Source organism: Anoplolepis gracilipes, chromosome 2, assembly GCF_047496725.1.
Source record: "Anoplolepis gracilipes chromosome 2, ASM4749672v1, whole genome shotgun sequence".
Lineage (NCBI taxonomy): Eukaryota > Metazoa > Arthropoda > Insecta > Hymenoptera > Formicidae > Anoplolepis > Anoplolepis gracilipes.
The window spans coordinates 21,615,193-21,636,401 of NC_132971.1; the positions used below are offsets into that span (position 1 = coordinate 21,615,193).

A 21,209-nucleotide genomic window follows, 5' to 3' on the forward strand; every position below is an offset into this window, starting at 1 on the left:
TTTAACTAAAATTTCTTTCTTTTATTGTATAATTACATGGTTAATTAAATGGTCAATTAAAATATAACTATTTTTGTACTTTTTTTCTTTACATCAGACTAAAGAATATAAAATCATTACAGGGAATGTTTTTGTTTATTATCTTCTACACGAAACAATTATCAAAACTTTCGACGCGTAAAAATGCAAATATCGTTGAACGTGAGAAATATTTGAGAAGGTATCCGGCAAAAATAGTCAAAAATCATTTCGAGCCACGCCACAATATTACCTACTGTAACTTTTGCTTTACTTCATCAGGTATACGACTCAAGTACCATTGATGCGACTGGCCAGGCGCAGTGGCCAGTACGCCTCTCGTGTTTGCATATGTCGTTTCCCGATTATACGAGTAGCGTTCACCATGGAAATCGGTTAAAACACCACCGATCGCGTGAAGAACGGCTTCAGGAGCGCAAGTGTCCCATCTCTTGCATCCGCAACTGGCAAAAACGTATGCGTGAGCTTTTCCCTCCAACAGAAGAATTACCTGCGAATAAACATAAATGTTTTAATTAAATTCCCTGAAAAAAAAAATGTTTATCGCAAATTCATATTTTTTCTTTAAGACAGCTATATATTTTTAGACTAATTACTTTGTCTCATTATTCTATGCGTAAAAATATTAAAATAAACTAAAAAAAAAAATCGATAATTCTGAACGAAACGTCCAAAGGTACAGTTTCAAGTGGTAACAGGATTTATTGCCTAAAGATAAATAATGCAATTAACTGAGACGCAAACTACATAAAATATTAACAAATATTGTACAATAACGAGGCTTAAAAAATTATTATTAGGAACCAAAAAATGAAATCGGTATTCTGAAATTATGAATACTCGCTCGTATAATTACCTTGTATCCGGCGCCGCCTACGCGCTTCACTTCATCGGGATTTAAGGACTTTATGGCACTCTGGACAATGCTGTCGGAATGCGAACTAAAAACAAGGACGATAAAATTTGATATGATAAAATTATCGCAGTATAATAAACGCAATAAATTAAAAATCGTTCGCTGTACCGAGTGGTCGTGATTATTCTCCTTCCCTCCGGAGGTGGTTTCGGCGTGAAACCTCCGAATCCCACGCCATCGATACCCCATAATGTACGACCATTTTCAATGTATGTACTGTTTTCGTCGCTTTTATAATACGGTTGATGTATTACGCCTCCAATAGCCGTTGTCCCGATTGCCACACCAACCAATACTGTAACGTGTTCTACCAATCCTTGCGTATATTCCGCTGTACCTGCAAAGTGAATCCTTTTATGAATAATCCATATTTTGTTATTTTACCCCTTGGAACGCAACAATGCTACTAAAATAAAACTAAAATAGAACAAAAATATGAATTAATTTTATTTATCATATACAAGACTCTTTGTCTTTCAAAAATTCAAATTAAGATATCAATATACCATCTAGAGGGTCCACCCAAACACACACGTCCTTGGGATTAACGTCTTCCAGGTGAGATGGTAGCTGCAGTTGCAACACCTCTTGATCCGCTTCTGTGATGATCCATTCAGGTGGCACCTCGCAATTGGATGGCTCCTCTTCACCGATTATTGTTATATTTGGAAACTGACGACTCAGTGAAGTTATGATGCATCGTTGAGCACAACGATCCGCCTCTGTTTGCAGATCATTCTTGCCCTTCTCCACTATGTTTAATCCACCTTTATTCAAAACATCTCGAATTATTTTACCAGCTTGTACAGTGGCAGACACAGAGGATGCCATTATGCGTGTTAATAGAGCGGCACTTTGAGCCATTTTACAAAATCTTAGTACAGATGATTGTGATGACGATGGAAATATGTTACTGATAAGCAGTCTTCCTGAAATCCAAAAATAATGAATATAATATATATATTTTATAAGATAAATATATATACAACAATAATCTAATAATAATCTAGGTATGTGTGTTCTAAAATAATAATAGATAACAAAAACTTTGTCAAATATATTATTTTTTACTTTTTTTATTTTCTACATTTTCTAAATCTAATATAATAAATTTTGTAACTATTATTACATCGATCCAGATGTATATCAAGACATAAAAAAATCTTACTTTTGATTAAATTCTACATGTCTTGATATACATCTGGATCGATGTAATAATAGTTACAAAATTTATTGTATTAGATTTAGAAAATATTGAAAATAAAAAATAATGTATTTGACAAAGTAATGTAATAATAGTTACAGAATTTATTATATTAGATTTAGAAAATATAGAAAATATAGAAAGTAAAACATAATATATTTGACAAAATTTTTATTATCTAATATTGTTTTAGAATATACATACCTAGGTTAATGCCTAATTTTTAATTAATATAGAAGGAAAACAAAGAATATGCGATTTTTTTAAATTTAAAATTTTGCTACGATGACAGAGGATGTAAAATTAACTTTATAGCTATCCCAAATAACGACAAGCAGAAACTGTATAAAGGGATTGCATTTAGAGGTTAGATTACAGTGGGTTACGTAATACTAGGTTAAAGTTAGGTTAATTTTGAATAGATGCATGTGTTTGATGCACAGCGAGTTTATTTGGATTTTTATTCAATAAATTACATGTGATTTAAGATAATTTTACGGTTATTGTCATCAGCCAATCAGCAACATTGCTGCTGAGGATCAAGATGAATGATTATTCTTTGAACAATGTGTTTTACATATGTTGGCGATAAAACTAACCAATAACAATTCTTTCATTTAAAGAAAGAACTTTTCTTTCTGAGAAAAAAATGTCCCTTTTTAATTTTTGTAATATTTATTAAAACAGATATTTCGGAGAGACTTCTTTTCTTATGATTACTTTAGTATTTAATACTTTCATCTAAATTTTGCATCTTTATTTTATAACAACTTGGGTGCAAAATGTTGAGCAAAAACTTGTTGCCAGCAGTAACTTCCTGGTTGTCAGGAAGAAGTAAGCACGTTTTAAAGATATATTACTCGATATCGACTGACAGCTCATATTTTCAAAAAGTCAAAAATGACACGGTACTGATGAAGAATGATATTGAAGAGATAAAGTTGAAAATGATAAAAATGAAAAGAAAATCTATGTTGGATGATAAAGAGATATTCGATATTATAAACTATGTGCATAGCGTTAATCCGGATTTAATGAATGTTTGTATAAAACAATTGAAATTATGTAAGACAGGTGTTGAAGTGTTATATTTCATCGACAGAGGTACAGCTGCAAAATATGTTTCCTTGATTAAAGATGATCTCTTGAAGAATACATGTTTCGTTGCTGAATTGAATCCTGGTTACGGTGTGTTGACTACAGAATTATTGAAAGTTGACGTACCATTGATTCATCTGTACGAGGCAAAGAAGGAGTTACATCCGATACTGAAAACTATCCATAATATGTATCCTGGAAGATTGAATCTGAGAAATGTTAATCTTCTTTCAATTTACAAAATGTTTCACAAATTTAAAGAAGAAACTTTCCAGCAGCAGATTTTTCAAGGGGTGGAAAGTAAAAAATGGGAAAACGAAACTTCCATGCAGATAGTTGGCGCAATGCCTAATAAGTCTTTTTTTCCTTGTCTTATACAAAATTTAATATCTCGCAGTTTCTTCATGTCTTATGGAAGGCCTGTTTTCTACTTTGCACTACCTCCCTCTCTGTGGCAGGTTATTATTATCATTTTTCTTTTTTCTTGAAAGTATAATTATATAAGTTGACAATTTATATTAAAATTTGGCTTTTTATATACTTTATATAGAAATATATTTGTGACAACAGTAATGGTAGAGTATACACTTTTTCGAAAGTGATGTTTCAAACAATGTTCAATTATGAACTTTTGGGAACATTAAGTAGAAATGCTTTTCTACCTTGGCCAAGGAAAAACAATAAAGTTAAACATAGTATAACCCGTATGTGGGCAAAACAGGATTATGAGCAAATAAATGTAGTCAAAATTGAACCAAAACCTGATCTATACTCGCAGTTATCGCCAGAAGATTGGAAAACGTTTTCATATTTTGTAAGACATCACATGCAAAAACGTTGTAACAGAATGATACCTGAATTAGAGTGAGTATAATGTAGTTATTTTAATTAGATATTTTGCTGTCATAAAATCATATATATACATATATATATATAAAATATTTTTTCTTTTTATATTACAATTACATATTCTGTCTTTAGAAAATGGGTACCAGGCTGTGGAATTAGACTAATAGCTAAAGACTACACAATATTTACACAGTTTAGTGATTTAACTCCAACACAAATGATGGAACTTTTTAAGGAATTTAAATCCTGGCCCGAATATAATGAAAGTAACTTCTTAGCTTCTGTGCATAACTTGAAGGGACCGAACGAATTAATAGTTGCAGAGCTCGAAGAATCCTTGAAGAAAGACCAGATCTCCGAATGATACGCTTTCTTTCTGTAAATATATGATTACAATAATAAAACCTTTTATTTAATTTTTTTTTATACTCGAGTATTGCAAGATGTTCTATTCTTGATTCAGCGAAACATTGTATATAATACGTTCATACAATCAAATCCTTAATAAATAGCTTAGATTTCAGTTATATAAAAATTATATTTTATATTGTCTATACTGAATCTATTAAAAAAAAAAAAAAAACCTATTTACATTTCAGTGTTGGTTCGTCACATCTTGGTGTGAGTGAGATAATCATCTTGTATTATGATTCCGAGAAACATATTTTTTCAAAAAATTCCTCTTCCTGTATATACATATATTGAACGGCTTTCTCGAAAGTTGTACCTGCATACGCATACATAAAGACGCACCGGTATTAGTGAAGAGGATTATCATTCAAGTCGGTATACTCTTTCATTTTCTTTTGTTTGACGGTGGTTAGCCTTGAAACATCGTAGTCACGTTAGTTCGACTCAGTATAATTATAGGAATGTTTGAAAGAGCCTTAAAGCATATCTCTGTCAAGTTCACATCTCGCTTGTCACGAGCGCAGTAACTTCTTTCTTTTTTACTGGAAAATTGAATATTATTGCCAAGAACACTGTAAGGAATTATCATACTTGCATCATATTTTATATTCATCAGCATATTAAATCTCGATATAAGAAGTGCCAATTAGAACTATGGGCTACGTAAATTAACATATAAATAAATTTATACATATATGCATATATCTTTGTCATTAGTAATTGTTTACATCTTGGAGTATATATATATATTGAAAATTAAAAAAAAGAAACCCAATATATATATATATTGAGTTTCTTTTTTTTAATTTTTACTACCAAAGGGGATCTAGAACGGATCGAGCCGTTTAACGTCTTTATGCGCGATAGTTTTCTAAATAATCATTAGTCACAAATATTTATATACTTGACTCTGGTTGACTCTGATTGACCTTTGCACTTGCATCGAAGTTTCATATCACGATTAGCCTTTTAAACTTTCCGTTTCAAGTATCTGTATTTTTTATATTCCCAGTGGCATAATTTCATACAACAGTGAATATGAAGCACTTATATATCGGCATTGTACTTCTTACGTACAATTGTATGATGATACCTGGCCAGGACCTGGCATTTCCGATCGATGAAGAAACGTCCCACGTCAGCGGCAGCAATTCCACGGTAATAAAAAGTACTAATCTGAAAACTCGCCAAGAGAACCGAGCTCTACGCTTTTCTTTACATATATTAATTTTCACGCAGGCGATAACGGAACGTATACCCGTCTCGATACCGGACAGTTGTCCGAAGAACATGCTTCTTTATCCGGGTGACGGTGCAAGAGACGCCTGGGTGTGTGATTGTAGACCGCGATTCTTGTATTTTCCATTGAACAATTCCTGCTACGAGGCCTACAGACAAGGTCCCTGTCCGCCCGAGAATTATGTCATTCTTGCCAAGGACGAGGTAGTGCCACGTTGCGCGGAGAATCCTTGCTTGGAGGATGGCGTGGTACCATACAACGGCACATGTTATCCTCTCAAAACGATAGGCGGCCCTTGCGACCCTGATGGGATTATAAGCGTGAACGAAGACACCTTCCAATTAGAGTGTGTGCCAACTAACGTTGCGCCCTTTATAATAATCGATGTCCCTAGAAGAACGTGTCCACCAGGTAGTCGTAGAAGTATGCTCGGAGTATGCAAAAAAATAACACGTAATTTGTAATCGAGTCTCGTTGATGTTTCGATCGTTTATTTACATTTGATCATTTTATATTTGATTTATAATATCCGAGATAATAATGTTACGTGTATTGAAACTTTTTCAGAGTTAAATGTAGCAAATTTTACATTAGCTTGGGTCAGGATATAATTTTGATATATACTATGTTGTAGTTTATATATATAATTGTAATTCATATGTAATATATTTTTTAATTTAGGCTTTTGTAAAAAATAACTCTCTTAATTATATACTCAAAATCAATAATTCAATAACTCATGCACAACATATATATATATACATATAACAGAATCAGAAAATTATAACGAGAAATAAACAATTATATATATTAACTTTTGTTACTTATTGTATGATATTATAACTATGTTTCTATTCATTACAAATGGCAATAATTATACTATAATATATACATTACTAACATGAATTGTTATACAAATTATATATATATATATATATCTAAAAGTTATAGAAGTCAAAAGTTGAACTACATGATGCAACACCATTAAAGAGTTTTGTTAAACACAAGAAGGAAAACGAACTAAGGAGAGCTAAGCTCAAATAAATATTTTTAAAAAATCCTATAATTAAAAACGTTTCAGATCATCTTCAAACTGTTAACAAAATTACTTGTGTCATACATAGAAACAGTACAATAACGAATAGTAAATATATATATGATTATAAAAATCATATACTTTAATCTCTAATATATCATGATTCAGACAGGAAGTTAACAAGGGCAATCCCTTAATCGGTTCCAGCTGTTAAAAAAAAACTTCAGCAAATGTGCAATAGTAAAACATTGCAAAAATATCATTGTACATAAAGGCTAAAGGAATATGCTGTTACAAAACATGGCTTTTTTATCATGTATTTACTATTCATTTTTGCATCGTTTTTATATATGACAAGAGAAAATTTTGGACTATCTTCATTAACCGTGTTACTGAAGATAGTCCAAAATAGAACCAAAATATTTAAAGGATTTTTTCTAAAGATATTTAAACGCATTGTTTCTTATACTTGTCTCTCATTAGCCTATTTTTCTCCTTGCGTTTTATATTGTTTATTAGAGCTCTTTTTTTAAATTTTATTTTATTAAAAAATTTTTCTTAAATTATAAACGAAATTATAATGACTATGTTTGTGTGTAATGTTTTAAAAATATTTTTGCTGTACACACACACACATATATATATAGTGACCTTTCGATAAAAAAAGTTAAACTCCTTCTTTTTGTGAAACTAATCGATTCTACATCAGTTTGTTTACAGAATAATATCCGTTATATTAATATGTATCACTTCACTTACAATAACTCTGTGTATTTAAAAAAAAAAAAATTTATACGCTGTAACTGTTTACACAAATATATGTTGTTAGCGATATATAGCCTTATTTGCCTTTGTATTAACAAACATATATTATTCTTAAACATATCACCCCTGAGAAACGGAAGTTTAACTCGGTTCTTGCTGCTGAGCTCCGCTTGTAGTGGCTTCTATCAACTTTTGTCTCTCTCTATACATGGAAACCTTCATGTTCTCCAATTGATGGTATCGTAATAATTTTAAGACAGCAAAAACCGATAAGCCGACCCAAATAGTTAGACTGCTCCAGATGCCGAACTGAGCGGCGCCGAGTTCAATATGGAAGCCAGATGTGTCGATACCGTCAGCCTTATCAATATCGTTTCCAGCGGCCAGCTCGCACGACGGGAATCTCTTGGTCATACATTGGCACCATGTCATAAAGCCTAAAGTAACGATAATCGCCGCGATTAGGGTGATAGTAGCGAAGAGGATGGACGTGACGACGTCCACAAACGCGGAGAGAAACGAACTGTCTTCGCTGCGGTACATGAATAAGGACAGCCGATAGATCTGCACCGCCGATGTTATGAGGAGTACCAGGCCCACGAATATTGTATAGTTACAGTAAGCTTGCGATGCCCAATTCACCACGAATTGGCCATCCGACTCCTGCCAGACACCGGTCGAAAACAGGAGACAATGTCCTCTGCAAGAAGAAAAAAAAAAGTGCAACCGTTTTAAATTGTCAACCATGTGAAATGCATCTCTCTGATATTTACTTAAACTCATCCTGGTGCAAACTCATGGGTACGATGATGCAGAGCGACAAGATAAAAGCCACGACGTAGCCCGCTATTTGGCTGAGCAGCAAGATATTTGTCAGTGCCATACTTTCAGAATGAGGATCGTACGATCGAGGCAAGAGTATTTTTCACGGTCCGGGTACACTGGCAAGATGTCGTATAGATTGTGTGACAAACACCGTTATTAATCGGAATCCATGGAGTCCGCTTTCCTATCATTGACAGGTGCTTCGGATCACTTTTTGAAAACGGCACGGTGTACGAAGCGCTTGTCAAAATATAATCATCTCTGTGAATCTGCGCGCAGAATCAGCTGCGATCATATGTGATTTGTGACGCAAGCGCCAAACGTCAAACATCCCAGATGTCAGTTGTCAGTTGTCAGTGCATCCAACAGTGGCTGCGTTCTGCGTTCCGAAATTCACCCAGTACTGGAAATCTATACATAGTTTACGTCAGTGGTTCTCAAACTTTTCAGTTCGCGGCTCCCTTAGTATACGTATATTGAAGCATCGCGGCGCCCCAGGTTTGGGTACCTCTGGTTTACGTCACGTGTATCATACGTATAGATTCACAGTCATGGCAGGATGAATTTCGGAACGCGGCCCAACACCCTCCAACCTCGAATCTCGAATTCGCGCATTTTGCAGATCGGAAGATCGGAAAGACAGATCTTTCATCGCGCAAGATGATCTATACTTTGTCCGCGACGAGGGGCACGACTCGAGGTTCATTTTTCCTCGACAATTACAAGTACCGGAAATCGTACGAGATTGGAAAGGCATCATCGTTTTACTTTTTTCTCCCTTCTCGGAGACCTCTCGTCCGTTTCCCCGAATGTTATCGCGTTGCGCCGTGAACACGACGAATGGAAAACGCGGAAGGCGAGTATAAATTCGAGCTCGCCGTTCATTCGTTCCAACCCGTTCGATCGGCTCCTCTGGTCGGCAGTCGGGGAGGCGAGGATTTTTTTTTTTCTCTCCCGAACCCTGAATCAGTTCAACCTCCGCTCGAGGTGGGGACGCCACACACCACACACGCCACGCGACTGACGACTGCACACCGCACACGCGTGTATCATCGTGTATTGTGTATTGTGTGCAGCCCATCGCATCGCCATTGTTCGGTCTGGTTCGCTCGGGATCTCGAGATCGCCCGATCGGGTATTATGTCAGCCGTCGCGAACGAGGGTGCGCGTGTCGAGGAGATGAGACTCGGTCGAGCGAATCGTCCGTTACGTTGTTAAATATAACGTTTATCCGTTCAGCGTCCGGGAAAGAGAGACAGAGAAAGAGAGAGAGAGACAATGCCCGACGACAACGTGCCTGGCGCGACTACCACGAGATGATGATTCTCTATTACAGACGCAAAACACGAGCGGAATTTTCCTCGGAGTAGTAATAGGACGCCTAACGCGAAACTTTTAACGAGAGAGCAAGATGTCTTGGCTCGGCTGGTCGGCGGACATCAAGAAGAGGGCCTGCAAATACCTGCTGCAACGTTACCTCGGTCATTTCCTTCACGAACTCTCGCTCGATCAACTGACCGTCGATCTGTACAACGGGAAGGGTCAGGTAGACAATGTCTATCTCAATGTACAGGTAGGTTAAGGCGCTACTTTTTTTCTTTGTCTCTCGCGCATTCCTTCCTTTCTTCCTTCCTTCCTTCAACGAAATTGTCAAGATAAGATTGCACCATTTAGTAAATACGCCACGCGCATTATTAGACGCATTTAAAGCGCCGCGACTCTATCTCGTATTCGCACGTTGTCTTTAAACAGCTGATCCAACGTAATATTTAAAAACCACGCAGAGATCATACGACGTCCAATCATTTGATAAATGTAAATGCAATTTCTGACATCTAAGCTTTATAATATTTTTTTAAACAACGAATGATTATCATAAATATAGAGAATAGTTAATTAAACTAAGCATGTATATATTGTATATATATATATATATATAGAATTAATATATGTATAATGAATAAACATCATAGATATCAAGTGACTACCAAATAAATTGAAATGATATATTTATTAAATGTGTAATTTCTTATCAAAAGTATTTTTTATTATATTTTTTATAAATTATATTTATTATATTTTAACAAATTTTATCTTATATATATATATATACAATAATAAAAAAATACTTTTGTTAAGAAATTACACATTTAATAAATATATCATTTCAATTTATTTGGTAACCACTTGATATCTATGATGTTTATTCATTTTAATTTATTTGTTAGACGTTTGATTTCTACGATTTTATTCATTATACATATATTATATATATATATATATATATATATATATATATATATATATGTATATATATACAAAATATTCTTTATTATATTTCTATAAATTATATTTATTATAATTTAACAAATTTGATCATATATATATATATATATATATATCTTGTAATTACACAAATTTTTATGTTTTACATAAAAGGATTTATTTCTTTTCGATAATATTGAAATGAAAATTATATATTAACATTTATTATTAGTTATATTAATAATAATTTTTAAAATTTAGTACAAATGCGCAAGCGTGCGCGTTAATTAACAAGACATCGATATCATAGTGCTAGTCATTGGTTAGCACTAAAACTTTTACGCGCTAATAAATGATAATTTATACAGACTTGATATTATTCTTGATAGTGCTCGATTGAATAACTGTTTCTTTAATAATTTATGGCGTATCAATTTCTTACACTCCACATAATAACTGTTTATTGATTTAAAAACAATTTAATTTTTTTTTTATTCGATACAATACAATTGTGATACACAGTGCGTAACAAAAATCTGAGCACATCTATGTTTAAAAAAATTGGACTATTTTATAAATAAGAAAATGAAACGCTTTTTAAAAACTACCGATACCATATTAAAGTTAAAACTTCAAGCTCCAAAATGGTTTTTTTAATTTTTTTATTTACGATGATTTTTCACCGAGTATCAACATTATTTCTAAAAAAAATACAGATTTAGTTTTAAAATCGTCTAACTTGGTCAAAAAAAACGTAAGAAAATTAAAAAAATAAAAGTATTTTAGGTAAAATGTGGTTTATGAAATTTGATTCAAATTTTTCGAGAAAAATATTTTTTTTATTTTTGAGCTGCTAGTGTCAAAAAATATGTAATTTTAAGAAAAATATAACAGTGCGTTCTTTTTCATGAATTAAGAAGATAAAAAATGTTTAAAAACTATCGATAACGCATTAAAGTTGAAAAACTTGAAGCTTCAAAATGCTTTTTAATGTTTTGGTTTTTGATTTTTCATCGACTTGCAACAATTTGAAAAATAACCCAAGTTTTTTTTTTAAATACAAGTGTGCTCAGATTTTTATTTCAAAGACCGTATATTTGGTTCTTTTTTGTAAAAAAAAAATTTCTTGTATCTAGGGCCTCAACGAGATGGGAGAGCAACAACATGTTCCACTGGAATTCGTTGATGGTTTTATATTGGAGATATCTCTTAGTATACCATGGTCGGCATTACTTAGCCAAGCGAGTTATATGGAGGTGAAGGGTCTCAAGATTACGGTACAACCGCGACAAAGAGTCGAGACTGGGACGTCGATGTTTGAGTCCATGTGGAGTTCCATGACATCTAGTATGCAACTGGCGCAGGAATGTTTGCAACAGGAAGCGACCAACGCGGGAAACGCTCAGCCTTTAGAAGCAGTGGAGCTGTTTGCACAGACTATAGATTCAAGTAGAATATTTCGTTTGATTTCTAGTGCGTTATGTGTTTAAATCCGAAGCTAAATCTACCTTTTTATCGTTCGCGTATTTCAGTTTTATCCCGGGTTAAAGTGAGATTCATCGATACTGTGATACGTTTGGAACATGTACCTTTGAACTCTTCCACGGGAGTGGCGGTCGAAATGTGGATACAAAATCTTGAATATTCTGACGAGGCTGGATTAGATCCTAGTGGTACGTCTCTGGATCCCGATGAAGCCGCAAAGGGTTACATCATTTCGGCATTTTCCACCAAGCGATTCTACATGGAGGGAGTGACTTTCCATACCGACGAATTTCCCTCTTGCGCGAGAACGTTTTCTAGAAGTTTAGTAGCAAGTACGTGCTCTACTCCCGATTCTAAAGTAAGTATAAATAAAAGATCAGAGTAGCCTGTGTCGATATATCACAAATATAATCTTAAAAGAAATTTTCTCAGAATTTCATTTCTCTTTTTCTTCTTTGGGAATAGAATTCGGACAGTCTGTTTACCTCTGCACAAATGTCTCCTACTTTGAGCATACTGCACACTCCTCCAGAAGGAAATACTGTTAACATCTCGAACGAATTAAATCCCATTATGTTTGCTAAGCTGGCAGGTAGACAAGAAATAAGATTGAAAATTAAACAAGGGGAAGGAATATCGGGACCAAAGGTAAATAAATGTTTATAAATTATTTCTAAACTTTTTTTTATTCAAACCTGTACATAACGATATATTTATCTCCGGTCCAGATTTTTATATTCTAAAATGAAGGAATGATATGTATTCCTCAGGTAGAACTAGAAATTATTCTGGGATCACTTACCTTGTTCTTGAGTCCCAGACAATTGCACGTTTTGTTAGAATTAGCGCATGGCCTAGCATCGCCGAATCTAGAAGATATGAGTAACGTCGTTCCAAGAAGATACGCAGAGAAACCTATGGCTAGCAGTGATTTCAGTCGTATAGAACGTGAGCTTATTCATCAGACGCATCCTATGCAAGACTTTAAAACTACGGTAACGAAATTTATTAACGTGTTTTTATATAAATATATCTGTGTGATTTATATAATATAATATAATGTGCTTGATTATTATATATCTATAGGATTTACGATACGCTCAAGGATGGTCTACAGGATCCGTGGACGAATCCGACAATGAAGATGAATTCTTACCGATGAAATTGCCAGGATCTACATCAATGTGTGATTCGATCGTGAGCAATAGTTTTAGTATGGAGGGCAGTATATCGACCAGTAGCATCAGTTCGAAAAGCTCTACGACGAATCTACCGACGAGACACAATAGACAGAGACACAATATAGACAACGACACTTCCGCGGAGACTACTCAATTTCACATAAGGGTGTCTTCCGTCGCTCTAGTTTTGTTGCACGAAGATATACTGACGCCGTGCGTGGAACAACTCGGTCTAACTTCTAGTAGCATAAGACAAATGAAGAGTGCCGCCAAAGAATTTTTCAGACAATTGGGAACATTCGCGGTAGGCGGCTTTGGGAGTAAAGATTTTGATACAGCGTCCAAATCGCTCACGGATGCCTGTCGATTAAGTCATATCAGGTAAATTAATCATTTTAGATTAACGATAAATTAATTTTAATTTATGTGTTAATTAAAAAAAAAATATATCGATTGGTCATAGATTACTGGCTGCACCATTAGTGGTCGAAGGCAGTGAAAAGACTACTAGTCAATACTCTGCGATATCAGGAAGCTTGACTTTAGCTAGTCTGGAAGTTGTAGAGTGTTTGGTCGACTCCAACAACCCCAACTCGTATAGAGCATCAACGATGGAATTCGTTGAGCTATTAGCGTTTACGAAAGAAAGCCCGACTAATATTGGATTTTCCAATAAAATCGATTTTAGAATGAGATTTAAATATACGCAAAAGGCTGTCCGGCATGCTCACATGACGAAATTTGCACATCCACGCACAGAGATTGAGTAAATAGTCTCGCATTTACCTTTTTTTAAACAATCTGACAATTTGTAAATACTTTATATTCAATATTTTATAGACTATCTGAAATTAAGAAAATAAAACTGGTTGATTTTATCAATCCTCAATAGTAAATTGTGAATGAATTTCACTAGTATTTTAAGCAATCTTATTTTTCAGTATTCAAATGGAACCCTGCAGAGGCGAAGTAGACATTACTATTGTAGATAGAATATCCGCTATTCTTAATCCGCAGCCAATATGTACTTGCAATCCTGTAGTAAATACTAGGGATGCTGTAAGTATATAATATTTATACAATTTTGTTATATTTTTAGAATTGTATATTCTATAATATATATTTTAATTTATGAAATATCAAGAGTTGCAATATATTTTTCAGAATCAGCAAACATTATTCGATCAAGCTGTGGATAGTGCGACACTGCCAGATTCCAGAGTGGACGTAAAAATTTCTTCGTCATCGTGTACGATAAAGCTGAGGTACTATATAAAATATCAAGCAATGGATAATTCATGAGTGCATCGAGTCTGATTTGTATCTTTTTTTTTTTTCTTACATAGATTTCCCGTCCCAGACTTGAGACCATTGCATGATATGAGTCGTGCGCCATGGTGGAAGAGATCCGTGAGGTCCGACTACATGATTGCGCAAATGACAGACGCTCAAGTGCATTCTACCATGGACAGTCGATCTCACTATCTAGCCAGGCACGAGTTGCAGTGTCGCCGGTTATTACTGTTATACGTGGAAACCGAGGGCGACACGCCAATTGAAATCGGCCTAGCCACAGCCGACGAGAAAAGCGATGCTACGTCGTGTCAGCAGGTTAACGACGACCTTGGTTGGGCGAGAGTGGTTGTTATTGTGTATCCAGAACGTCTCGCTGCTCCATTGGAAGATAGTTCCGAAGAAGAGCCCGAGAACGATAAACGGATTTTGGACGATACCTTGGAGAAAACCATGAAACACGCGCCTTCCCCGTTTACCTCTAGACGAATCATGCGCGAATCTGATACGCTTCATTCGAGATCTCATGAACACGGTGAAAAGAATGAGCAAGGGTTAGTCTTGAAAAATATTTTGGAATAAATTAATGTATGTATTTATAGTTTTATAATTCCTTTTTTTATTAACGTCCTAACAGGGACGGTGAGGAATTAATTATACCCGGCAATCGACAAGAGATGTTGGAATTTATAGAGGAAGGTATACACGGCTCTAGATTGCAATTGGAAATCAATCTACCTTGCGCTTCCGTCCAAATACCGTCTAAACGCATTTATGAACAACTTTACAATCGATTCAACACCGATCTATTCCTGTGGGAGCCATCAGCGCCCAGGCCCAAGTACACCACTCACATGGAAAGTCACATCGGCCTTGACTTGGCATCGACACTCTTACAGGAATCCGCTTACCCTAGGTAAATATTCAAAAAACATTTCGGAGAAATTTTTGAAATTGAATCCTGACAATTCGCATATAACTATCGAAATCGTATGATTAGATTCAGCATGTGCAAAAGCGGGATCCAATATAATTCCGACTCTGACTCGGATGAGGAAGGTATTTTCCATTCTACGACAAACGGGAAGAATCGCAAGGATTATCAGCAGACACGAATGTCGTCGAAGAAGGCACAGAGCAAACTCGCAATAACTTTCAGCATCAATCAGGGTCTGCTGTCGATGTATACTCCTGTACGCGATTCCATGCGCAACGTTATTCCCGGACAACAAGGGGAGCTCATTATTCGATTGGAAGATGCCACAATATTCTCCGTAACAGCATACAAAGGAAATGTGAATCTGAGCTACGCTTGCGCGATGATGAAGAACTTATCCCTCGATCATTGCGGCCTGACGACGAGCCCGTCGCAGACGCCACCGTTGAGATGTATCAATAGCGTTACACCACGACACTGCGAGAAAACGATATATCGTAGCGGATCTGGCAGCAATATAGCAGCGAATCTCAGCGACAAAGATATGATGACGATCGCGGTGAGAATACAAGCGGCTCATCAAACGCATCGTATAAAGACGTTTCGTGTCGCGATAAGTATAAGCAATGCCACATTGAGACATCGAATGTGCGCCACCGCCACTACGTGGTTCACAGAGTTTTTAGACTGTTTAGATGTGGCGGATCATCCAGTCGCGGGTTATACACCGCCGGGCGTTTTGACCGAGCTGCATTTGCATCTTTGGGACTGCGCGATCGATTACAGGCCACTTCACCTGCCGTTGAGATCTATCGTGACTTTGGGTAATTTCAGTGTGTCGAGCAACATCACCGCACAGACTAATACGTCGACATTGCGCTTCATCGCGGAAGATGTCGCGCTCTTCATATCGAACAAATTAATGCGCGAAAAATCAGGGGTGGATATCAAGCGGGATTACGTGTGCGTGATGAATTTTGGCCTGTTTGAATTGTCGTTGCGTCTGAACGAGAGGATGTATGGCGGCACACCGCGCGTCGATCTCCGAGCGAGCAACAATGTGTTACATATACGTACGTGCTCAGACTCTGGTCGTGCTCTCATGCAACTGCTCACGTATGTCGCTAACGATGGTGATCTGCAACAACAGTCGAACAACAGCGCAACTAGTCACGACAGTACCGAGAGCATACCCACCACTGTGCCACCGACAACTACGACGTATGAGGAGAACCTTTTGGGCGTCGAGAGCATCAATACTTTAAGCAGGAGTCAGGTCGAGCGAGTCTACAGCCTGATGGAGGACGCGTTAGAGGAGACCGTGAAGGGAACAACGATAACGACCAGAAGCGGGAATGAAAACGGGAAGACGCCGATGACGGAGAACCGAGTTGAATTCTTCTTCCCCGACGAGTCGTGCGCTTTACGCGCGATAGAAACGCGAACAAAGAATTCGCAAGAGTGCGGTAAAATAATCACGTGCGGGGTGAACGACGATGACGATGACGATGACGATGAATTTTGTATTCTTGGAGAAGAGGCCGGTGCGGGAATAATACCGCGCTACGGAGTACCTGAGATTCGGTCCTTGTGCCAAGAACCGTTGAGGATAGTGGATAATCACTTTTCCGTGCCGGTCGGAAAAACCGATCTGTTGCAGACTCCGCCAAATTATCCTGCACCAATCTTGAAATATACTCTCTGCGAGATGACGCTGATATGGCATATGTACGGCGGCAATGATTTTGATAACTCGCAGCCACAGTGCTCTGCGAAACACGTAACCATCAATGACAATGCTCGCATCAATATCGCGCATGGAAGGTAAGTCAAAATTAACATCAACAGATTAAAAGAAAGACTATAGGTAGCCGGATAAGCATATAAAAAGTGCTCCCCGACGAATTTTCAAATAATACTTGACCTGTCACGTCCGCACTGTAAAAAACAAACTTTCCTCAAATTTCAGCTCCCTAACTCTATTATTTTCTAAGTTATCGAGAAAAACGTCATTTTTAGTTTTTATGTTTCTTTTCTGTAAATATTAAATGTTATTTGAAAACTCATCGGGGACATTTTTAGTACGCTTATCCGGCTATAGCCTTTCTATAGAATTTTGCAAATATAGATATTTTATTAACTCTTTCTCTTTATGTCTTTTTTTTTTTTTTTTTTTTTTTTTTTTTAATTTAATAGGAGTAGGTCCGCTATTGGTGCAGTAGGCTTCAACAAGTCTAGTCCGAATGAAGTACACTTTGGCAGTGTGCCGAATTCACCACGCGCAACCAGAAGCAATGAATCGTTGATAGATTGGCACACACTGGGCGGCCCGGGTCGACGGCACGATGTGCTGATGGAATTGCAATTGAGCAAGGTTCGCTTCCAACACGAGGTCTATCCGGAGAACACACGAGAAGCATCCAGACAGGTGCTACTGGTGCATGAGATCGAAGTAAGGGATAGACTGGCGTCGTCGCACATAAACAAATTTCTTTATCAGTACAGCAGCGAGGCGAGACCCAGACAATCTCACTCCATTATGTTTACAATGAAGGCAGTTCACGTAAGGCCGGATCCCAGATTAAGTGCCCAAGAATGTTGTTTGAAACTTAGTCTACTGCCACTGCGACTGAACATAGACCAAGATAGCCTACTGTTCTTAATACAATTTTTTAACGAACTAGGCGGTGGATCGAAGCGAAGCCAAGAAAGCTCTAGCACATCCAATAGCTCGCAATCCACCCCCGTATCGAAACAAGGAACACCTACACATCATCCGCCCATTATGAGCGTGAATGATGACGCGTTGAAAAATGATGCGATGATGAATATGTCGCAGAATAATATCATTGATCAGAATCTGTTGATACTTTTGGAAGACGAGCTGACATTCAGGGACAATAAGGCTAAGACCAAGGCTGTCCATCAGGTCCACGACGATAGTCAGCCGATATATTTTAGGTGTGTGTATAATTGAAATTATTACTTTAGACTCGGGAAAATATTGCAACGATTCACTCATTACTTAAAATTATGTGCCTCTATTTAGAAACGTGATATTCGGCCCGGAAGTTCTCATCAGATTGGATTACCAAGGGAAACGTATGGATTTCACTCATGGACCGTTGGCGGGTCTGTTAATGGGTTTAGCAGAATTAAACTGCTCCGAATTAAGACTGAAGAGACTGTCGTACAGACACGGGTTATTGGGATACGATAAGCTTCTCGCGTATCTGGCTTCAGAATGGTTGCAAGACATCAAGAAGAATCAACTTCCGAGTTTACTCGGTGGCGTGGGCCCAATGCATTCTGTAGTGCAGTTATGTGAGTGTATATATATATATATATATATATATATATATACATGACCTATAATTCTGATTTCTTGAAAATTAAATGCACTGTCAAATTATTTCCATTTTTAAAAATATATCAAACTATATAAGAATCTTACGCACTATTCTGAATAGTGATCGAGTATTTCATTTCTTTATTTAAAAAATAATTTGCATTAGCGTAACAAATTTATAAGTACAAATAGAATATATACAAAAATATAATGCATTTGATGGCATTGTTGTTATAGTTCAAGGGATACGCGATCTATTTTGGCTGCCAATCGAACAATATCAGAGAGACGGCAGAATTGTCCGTGGTTTACAACGTGGGGCGAATAGCTTTACAACGTGTACCGCGATGGCTGCGTTAGAATTGACATGCAGAATCGTCCAAGCGTTACAGACCACAGCAGAGACTGCGTATGATATAGTCAGTCCTGGTCCTAGCGTGAGATGCAAGAATAAGGGACAAAAGGGTCGTCGAAAGAGATACAGTCAGCCACTGGACATTAGAGAGGGGGTAGCTAACGCTTACACCTTGGTAAAAGAGGTGTGACAAATTTGAAAGTTACATACATATGCTCGAAAATAACAATATTTCTTATATTTTAATCGACAAACTTGTGTGTTCCATCTTATATGATAAACTTTTATTCTTACCAAATATATACTTTTCTCTCTCATCTTATTTTACATGTATTCATTCTTGTTTCGTGTACATTCTTCGCTTCTTTCTCACATTTTTCTAAATAAATCTATGATATATTTTTTTTTAAATTTTTGTTTTGTTTTTTTTGCTTCTTTTTCCCCCGTCCCTCTGTAATATCTTGATTTATAATATCCATATTTCATTATTCAGGGTTTAGGCGAGACTGCGACTCAGTTGGTTCGAGTGGCAAGCGAGGAACACGAGCACAAGGGTACAGTCGGCGCGGTTGGCGGGGTACTGCGACAAATTCCGCCGACGGTTGTGAAACCAATTATCCTGGCCACAGAGGCGACCAGCAATGTGTTGGGTGGCATGCGGTCGTCGTTGGTGCCCGATGCACGCCGAGAGGCGGTACAGAAGTGGCGACAAAATTCCGATACCAGTTAATCCCGGATTATAAATGGCAGATTGTTAAATCGGATCTCGTCAGTCAATTTCGCTCAAATAACGCTTTTTCTCGATTACGGCCAATCAGGCGGGCCGAGTTACTTTTTATTATAACGTATTCATGATACGTAACGAAAGAGAATACTAGATAAGAGTGCCATACGTTTTCGCGTTTTGCGTCTGGCGACATTGTGATTGTAGCGATTTATTCCCACTAGATCTGCGCGATTTTTTCTCTCGCTTGATCTATATAATTGCGCTTCGATGTATCGACATGCGAAGAAACAATAGACCTAAAACATAATTCGTTGGTGAAAGAGACAAGAAAGATGAGAGATATCGTCCCATTGGGTCCTAACTACGTGTGCTATACAATGTTAACGTAGTGATATCGATTTAATTGATTTTCTTGTACCTTACAGAAAAGAGGTGCAGTATATACTTGGAAAAAAGTTAAATCACTTAATTTGAAATTGTCGCTAATTTATTACAAATGTACAAAAAAAGAAAACGATATGACTTGTTATACTATAGAATGTGAAGAATAGATACGTTCTATTGTGAAGGAATTACAGCGCGCTATATTTCTTCTATATATTATATATATTTTTTGTTTTGATCATGTGAATGTTTTATACCAATGATATATGTATCGAAGAAGATTTTTATTAATAAAATTATATATAATAGAATTTTACTCTAATTTTTTTTTACTATAGATTTGCTAATTATTTATTATGCCATTTGCAATTTCATAATGATTAAAATGTCGGAATGATTTATTTTGTACAATTGTTTTATATTTTTTGTTCTATTTTTTCTCTTTCAAATTTTAATTATTTCAATTGTTATTAAATATTTAAGTAACTGGTTCACGTATTAAGTATTAGATTAAAAAGTTTTTAAAAACTCAACATTTTTGGCCGAGATACATAATTTTAAAACAAAATCTGCGTTTTTCAGACATGATGATACTCGAAAAATTAAAAAAAAACCTTCTATCGACAATTAAAAATTTTTTAATCTTTTTAGTATTTATATATATAATATTAACGCAAAAATAATAAAGTTTGGGGCGGAAAATTGAAGGGTGCCTAATACTTTTGACCACGGCTATATTCTTCACTTCTGTCACGGCGATTATCCACACCTTACACTTTTTTATACTCCTCCTTTTCCAAAACTCCAATTTATATCTCGCGTCTCATTTTGAAGGAGTGTTTTGACGGCG

At 36.2% G+C, this 21,209-nt stretch overlaps 5 protein-coding genes and 1 long non-coding RNA gene across 9 annotated transcripts; 3 read left to right on the forward strand and 3 right to left on the reverse strand.

The window, feature by feature from the left end:
- Window positions 1-37: 37 nt before the first annotated feature.
- On the reverse strand, window positions 38-2,550 carry LOC140662890 (3'(2'),5'-bisphosphate nucleotidase 1). Its single transcript, XM_072886587.1, has 5 exons — window positions 2,364-2,550; window positions 1,462-1,884; window positions 1,064-1,292; window positions 896-980; window positions 38-529 (listed from the first exon to the last, which is right to left on the reverse strand). The coding sequence occupies exons 2-5, from the start codon at window positions 1,817-1,819 to the stop codon at window positions 272-274; spliced, it is 930 nt and encodes a 309-aa protein (XP_072742688.1). The 5' UTR covers window positions 1,820-1,884; window positions 2,364-2,550; the 3' UTR covers window positions 38-271.
- Window positions 2,550-4,644, forward strand: Mttfb2 (mitochondrial transcription factor B2). The gene is made up of 3 exons (XM_072886586.1): window positions 2,550-3,715; window positions 3,808-4,121; window positions 4,239-4,644. Exons 1-3 carry the CDS (start codon window positions 2,942-2,944, stop codon window positions 4,468-4,470), a joined length of 1,320 nt encoding a protein of 439 aa, XP_072742687.1. The 5' UTR covers window positions 2,550-2,941; the 3' UTR covers window positions 4,471-4,644.
- LOC140662898 (uncharacterized) lies at window positions 4,368-4,830 on the reverse strand. The gene is made up of 2 exons (XR_012046194.1): window positions 4,699-4,830; window positions 4,368-4,482 (listed from the first exon to the last, which is right to left on the reverse strand). It is a non-coding gene; the product is annotated as an uncharacterized lncRNA (long non-coding RNA).
- On the forward strand, window positions 4,706-6,571 carry LOC140662893 (uncharacterized). Of its 4 annotated transcripts, none has more exons than XM_072886594.1 (3): window positions 4,706-4,727; window positions 5,530-5,675; window positions 5,757-6,571. In XM_072886594.1, the coding sequence occupies exons 2-3, from the start codon at window positions 5,556-5,558 to the stop codon at window positions 6,219-6,221; spliced, it is 585 nt and encodes a 194-aa protein (XP_072742695.1). In that variant the 5' UTR covers window positions 4,706-4,727; window positions 5,530-5,555; the 3' UTR covers window positions 6,222-6,571. The 4 variants fall into 4 exon arrangements, with proteins under 4 accessions (XP_072742695.1, XP_072742694.1, XP_072742692.1 ...); XM_072886593.1 differs by lacking the exon at window positions 4,706-4,727 and adding an exon at window positions 4,749-4,888; XM_072886591.1 differs by lacking the exon at window positions 4,706-4,727 and adding an exon at window positions 4,951-5,091.
- A 102-nt stretch (window positions 6,572-6,673) lies between these two features.
- Window positions 6,674-8,674, reverse strand: LOC140662892 (transmembrane protein 179). The gene is made up of 2 exons (XM_072886589.1): window positions 8,332-8,674; window positions 6,674-8,258 (listed from the first exon to the last, which is right to left on the reverse strand). The coding sequence occupies exons 1-2, from the start codon at window positions 8,439-8,441 to the stop codon at window positions 7,700-7,702; spliced, it is 669 nt and encodes a 222-aa protein (XP_072742690.1). The 5' UTR covers window positions 8,442-8,674; the 3' UTR covers window positions 6,674-7,699.
- Window positions 8,675-9,072: 398 nt separating this feature from the next.
- Atg2 (Autophagy-related 2) lies at window positions 9,073-20,628 on the forward strand. The gene is made up of 16 exons (XM_072886576.1): window positions 9,073-9,956; window positions 11,785-12,097; window positions 12,181-12,491; window positions 12,599-12,781; window positions 12,904-13,128; window positions 13,220-13,695; window positions 13,778-14,080; window positions 14,256-14,373; window positions 14,479-14,579; window positions 14,661-15,161; window positions 15,245-15,523; window positions 15,608-17,368; window positions 17,741-18,505; window positions 18,594-18,868; window positions 19,131-19,432; window positions 19,742-20,628. Exons 1-16 carry the CDS (start codon window positions 9,795-9,797, stop codon window positions 19,976-19,978), a joined length of 6,312 nt encoding a protein of 2,103 aa, XP_072742677.1. The 5' UTR covers window positions 9,073-9,794; the 3' UTR covers window positions 19,979-20,628.
- Window positions 20,629-21,209: the final 581 nt, after the last annotated feature.

Bases quoted from the DNA above. Each gene is read 5' to 3' on its own strand.
- LOC140662890 (XM_072886587.1), bottom strand. From the start codon at position 1,819: ATGGCTCAAAGTGCCGCTCTATTAACACGCATAATGGCATCCTCTGTG. The intron at 1,293-1,461 runs GTATATTGATAT...TTCACTTTGCAG, and splicing joins TTGGGTGGACCCTCTAGATG to GTACAGCGGAATATACGCAA. The intron at 981-1,063 runs GTACAGCGAACG...CCTTGTTTTTAG, and splicing joins AGAATAATCACGACCACTCG to TTCGCATTCCGACAGCATTG.
- Mttfb2 (XM_072886586.1), top strand. From the start codon at position 2,942: ATGTTGAGCAAAAACTTGTTGCCAGCAGTAACTTCCTGGTTGTCAGGA. The intron at 3,716-3,807 runs GTTATTATTATC...TACTTTATATAG, and splicing joins TACCTCCCTCTCTGTGGCAG to AAATATATTTGTGACAACAG. The intron at 4,122-4,238 runs GTGAGTATAATG...TTCTGTCTTTAG, and splicing joins AGAATGATACCTGAATTAGA to AAAATGGGTACCAGGCTGTG.
- LOC140662893 (XM_072886594.1), top strand. From the start codon at position 5,556: ATGAAGCACTTATATATCGGCATTGTACTTCTTACGTACAATTGTATG. The intron at 5,676-5,756 runs GTAATAAAAAGT...ATTTTCACGCAG, and splicing joins TCAGCGGCAGCAATTCCACG to GCGATAACGGAACGTATACC.
- LOC140662892 (XM_072886589.1), bottom strand. From the start codon at position 8,441: ATGGCACTGACAAATATCTTGCTGCTCAGCCAAATAGCGGGCTACGTC. The intron at 8,259-8,331 runs GTAAATATCAGA...TTCTTCTTGCAG, and splicing joins TTGCACCAGGATGAGTTTAA to AGGACATTGTCTCCTGTTTT.
- Atg2 (XM_072886576.1), top strand. From the start codon at position 9,795: ATGTCTTGGCTCGGCTGGTCGGCGGACATCAAGAAGAGGGCCTGCAAA. The intron at 12,782-12,903 runs GTAAATAAATGT...TGTATTCCTCAG, and splicing joins AAGGAATATCGGGACCAAAG to GTAGAACTAGAAATTATTCT. The intron at 14,081-14,255 runs GTAAATAGTCTC...CTTATTTTTCAG, and splicing joins CATCCACGCACAGAGATTGA to TATTCAAATGGAACCCTGCA.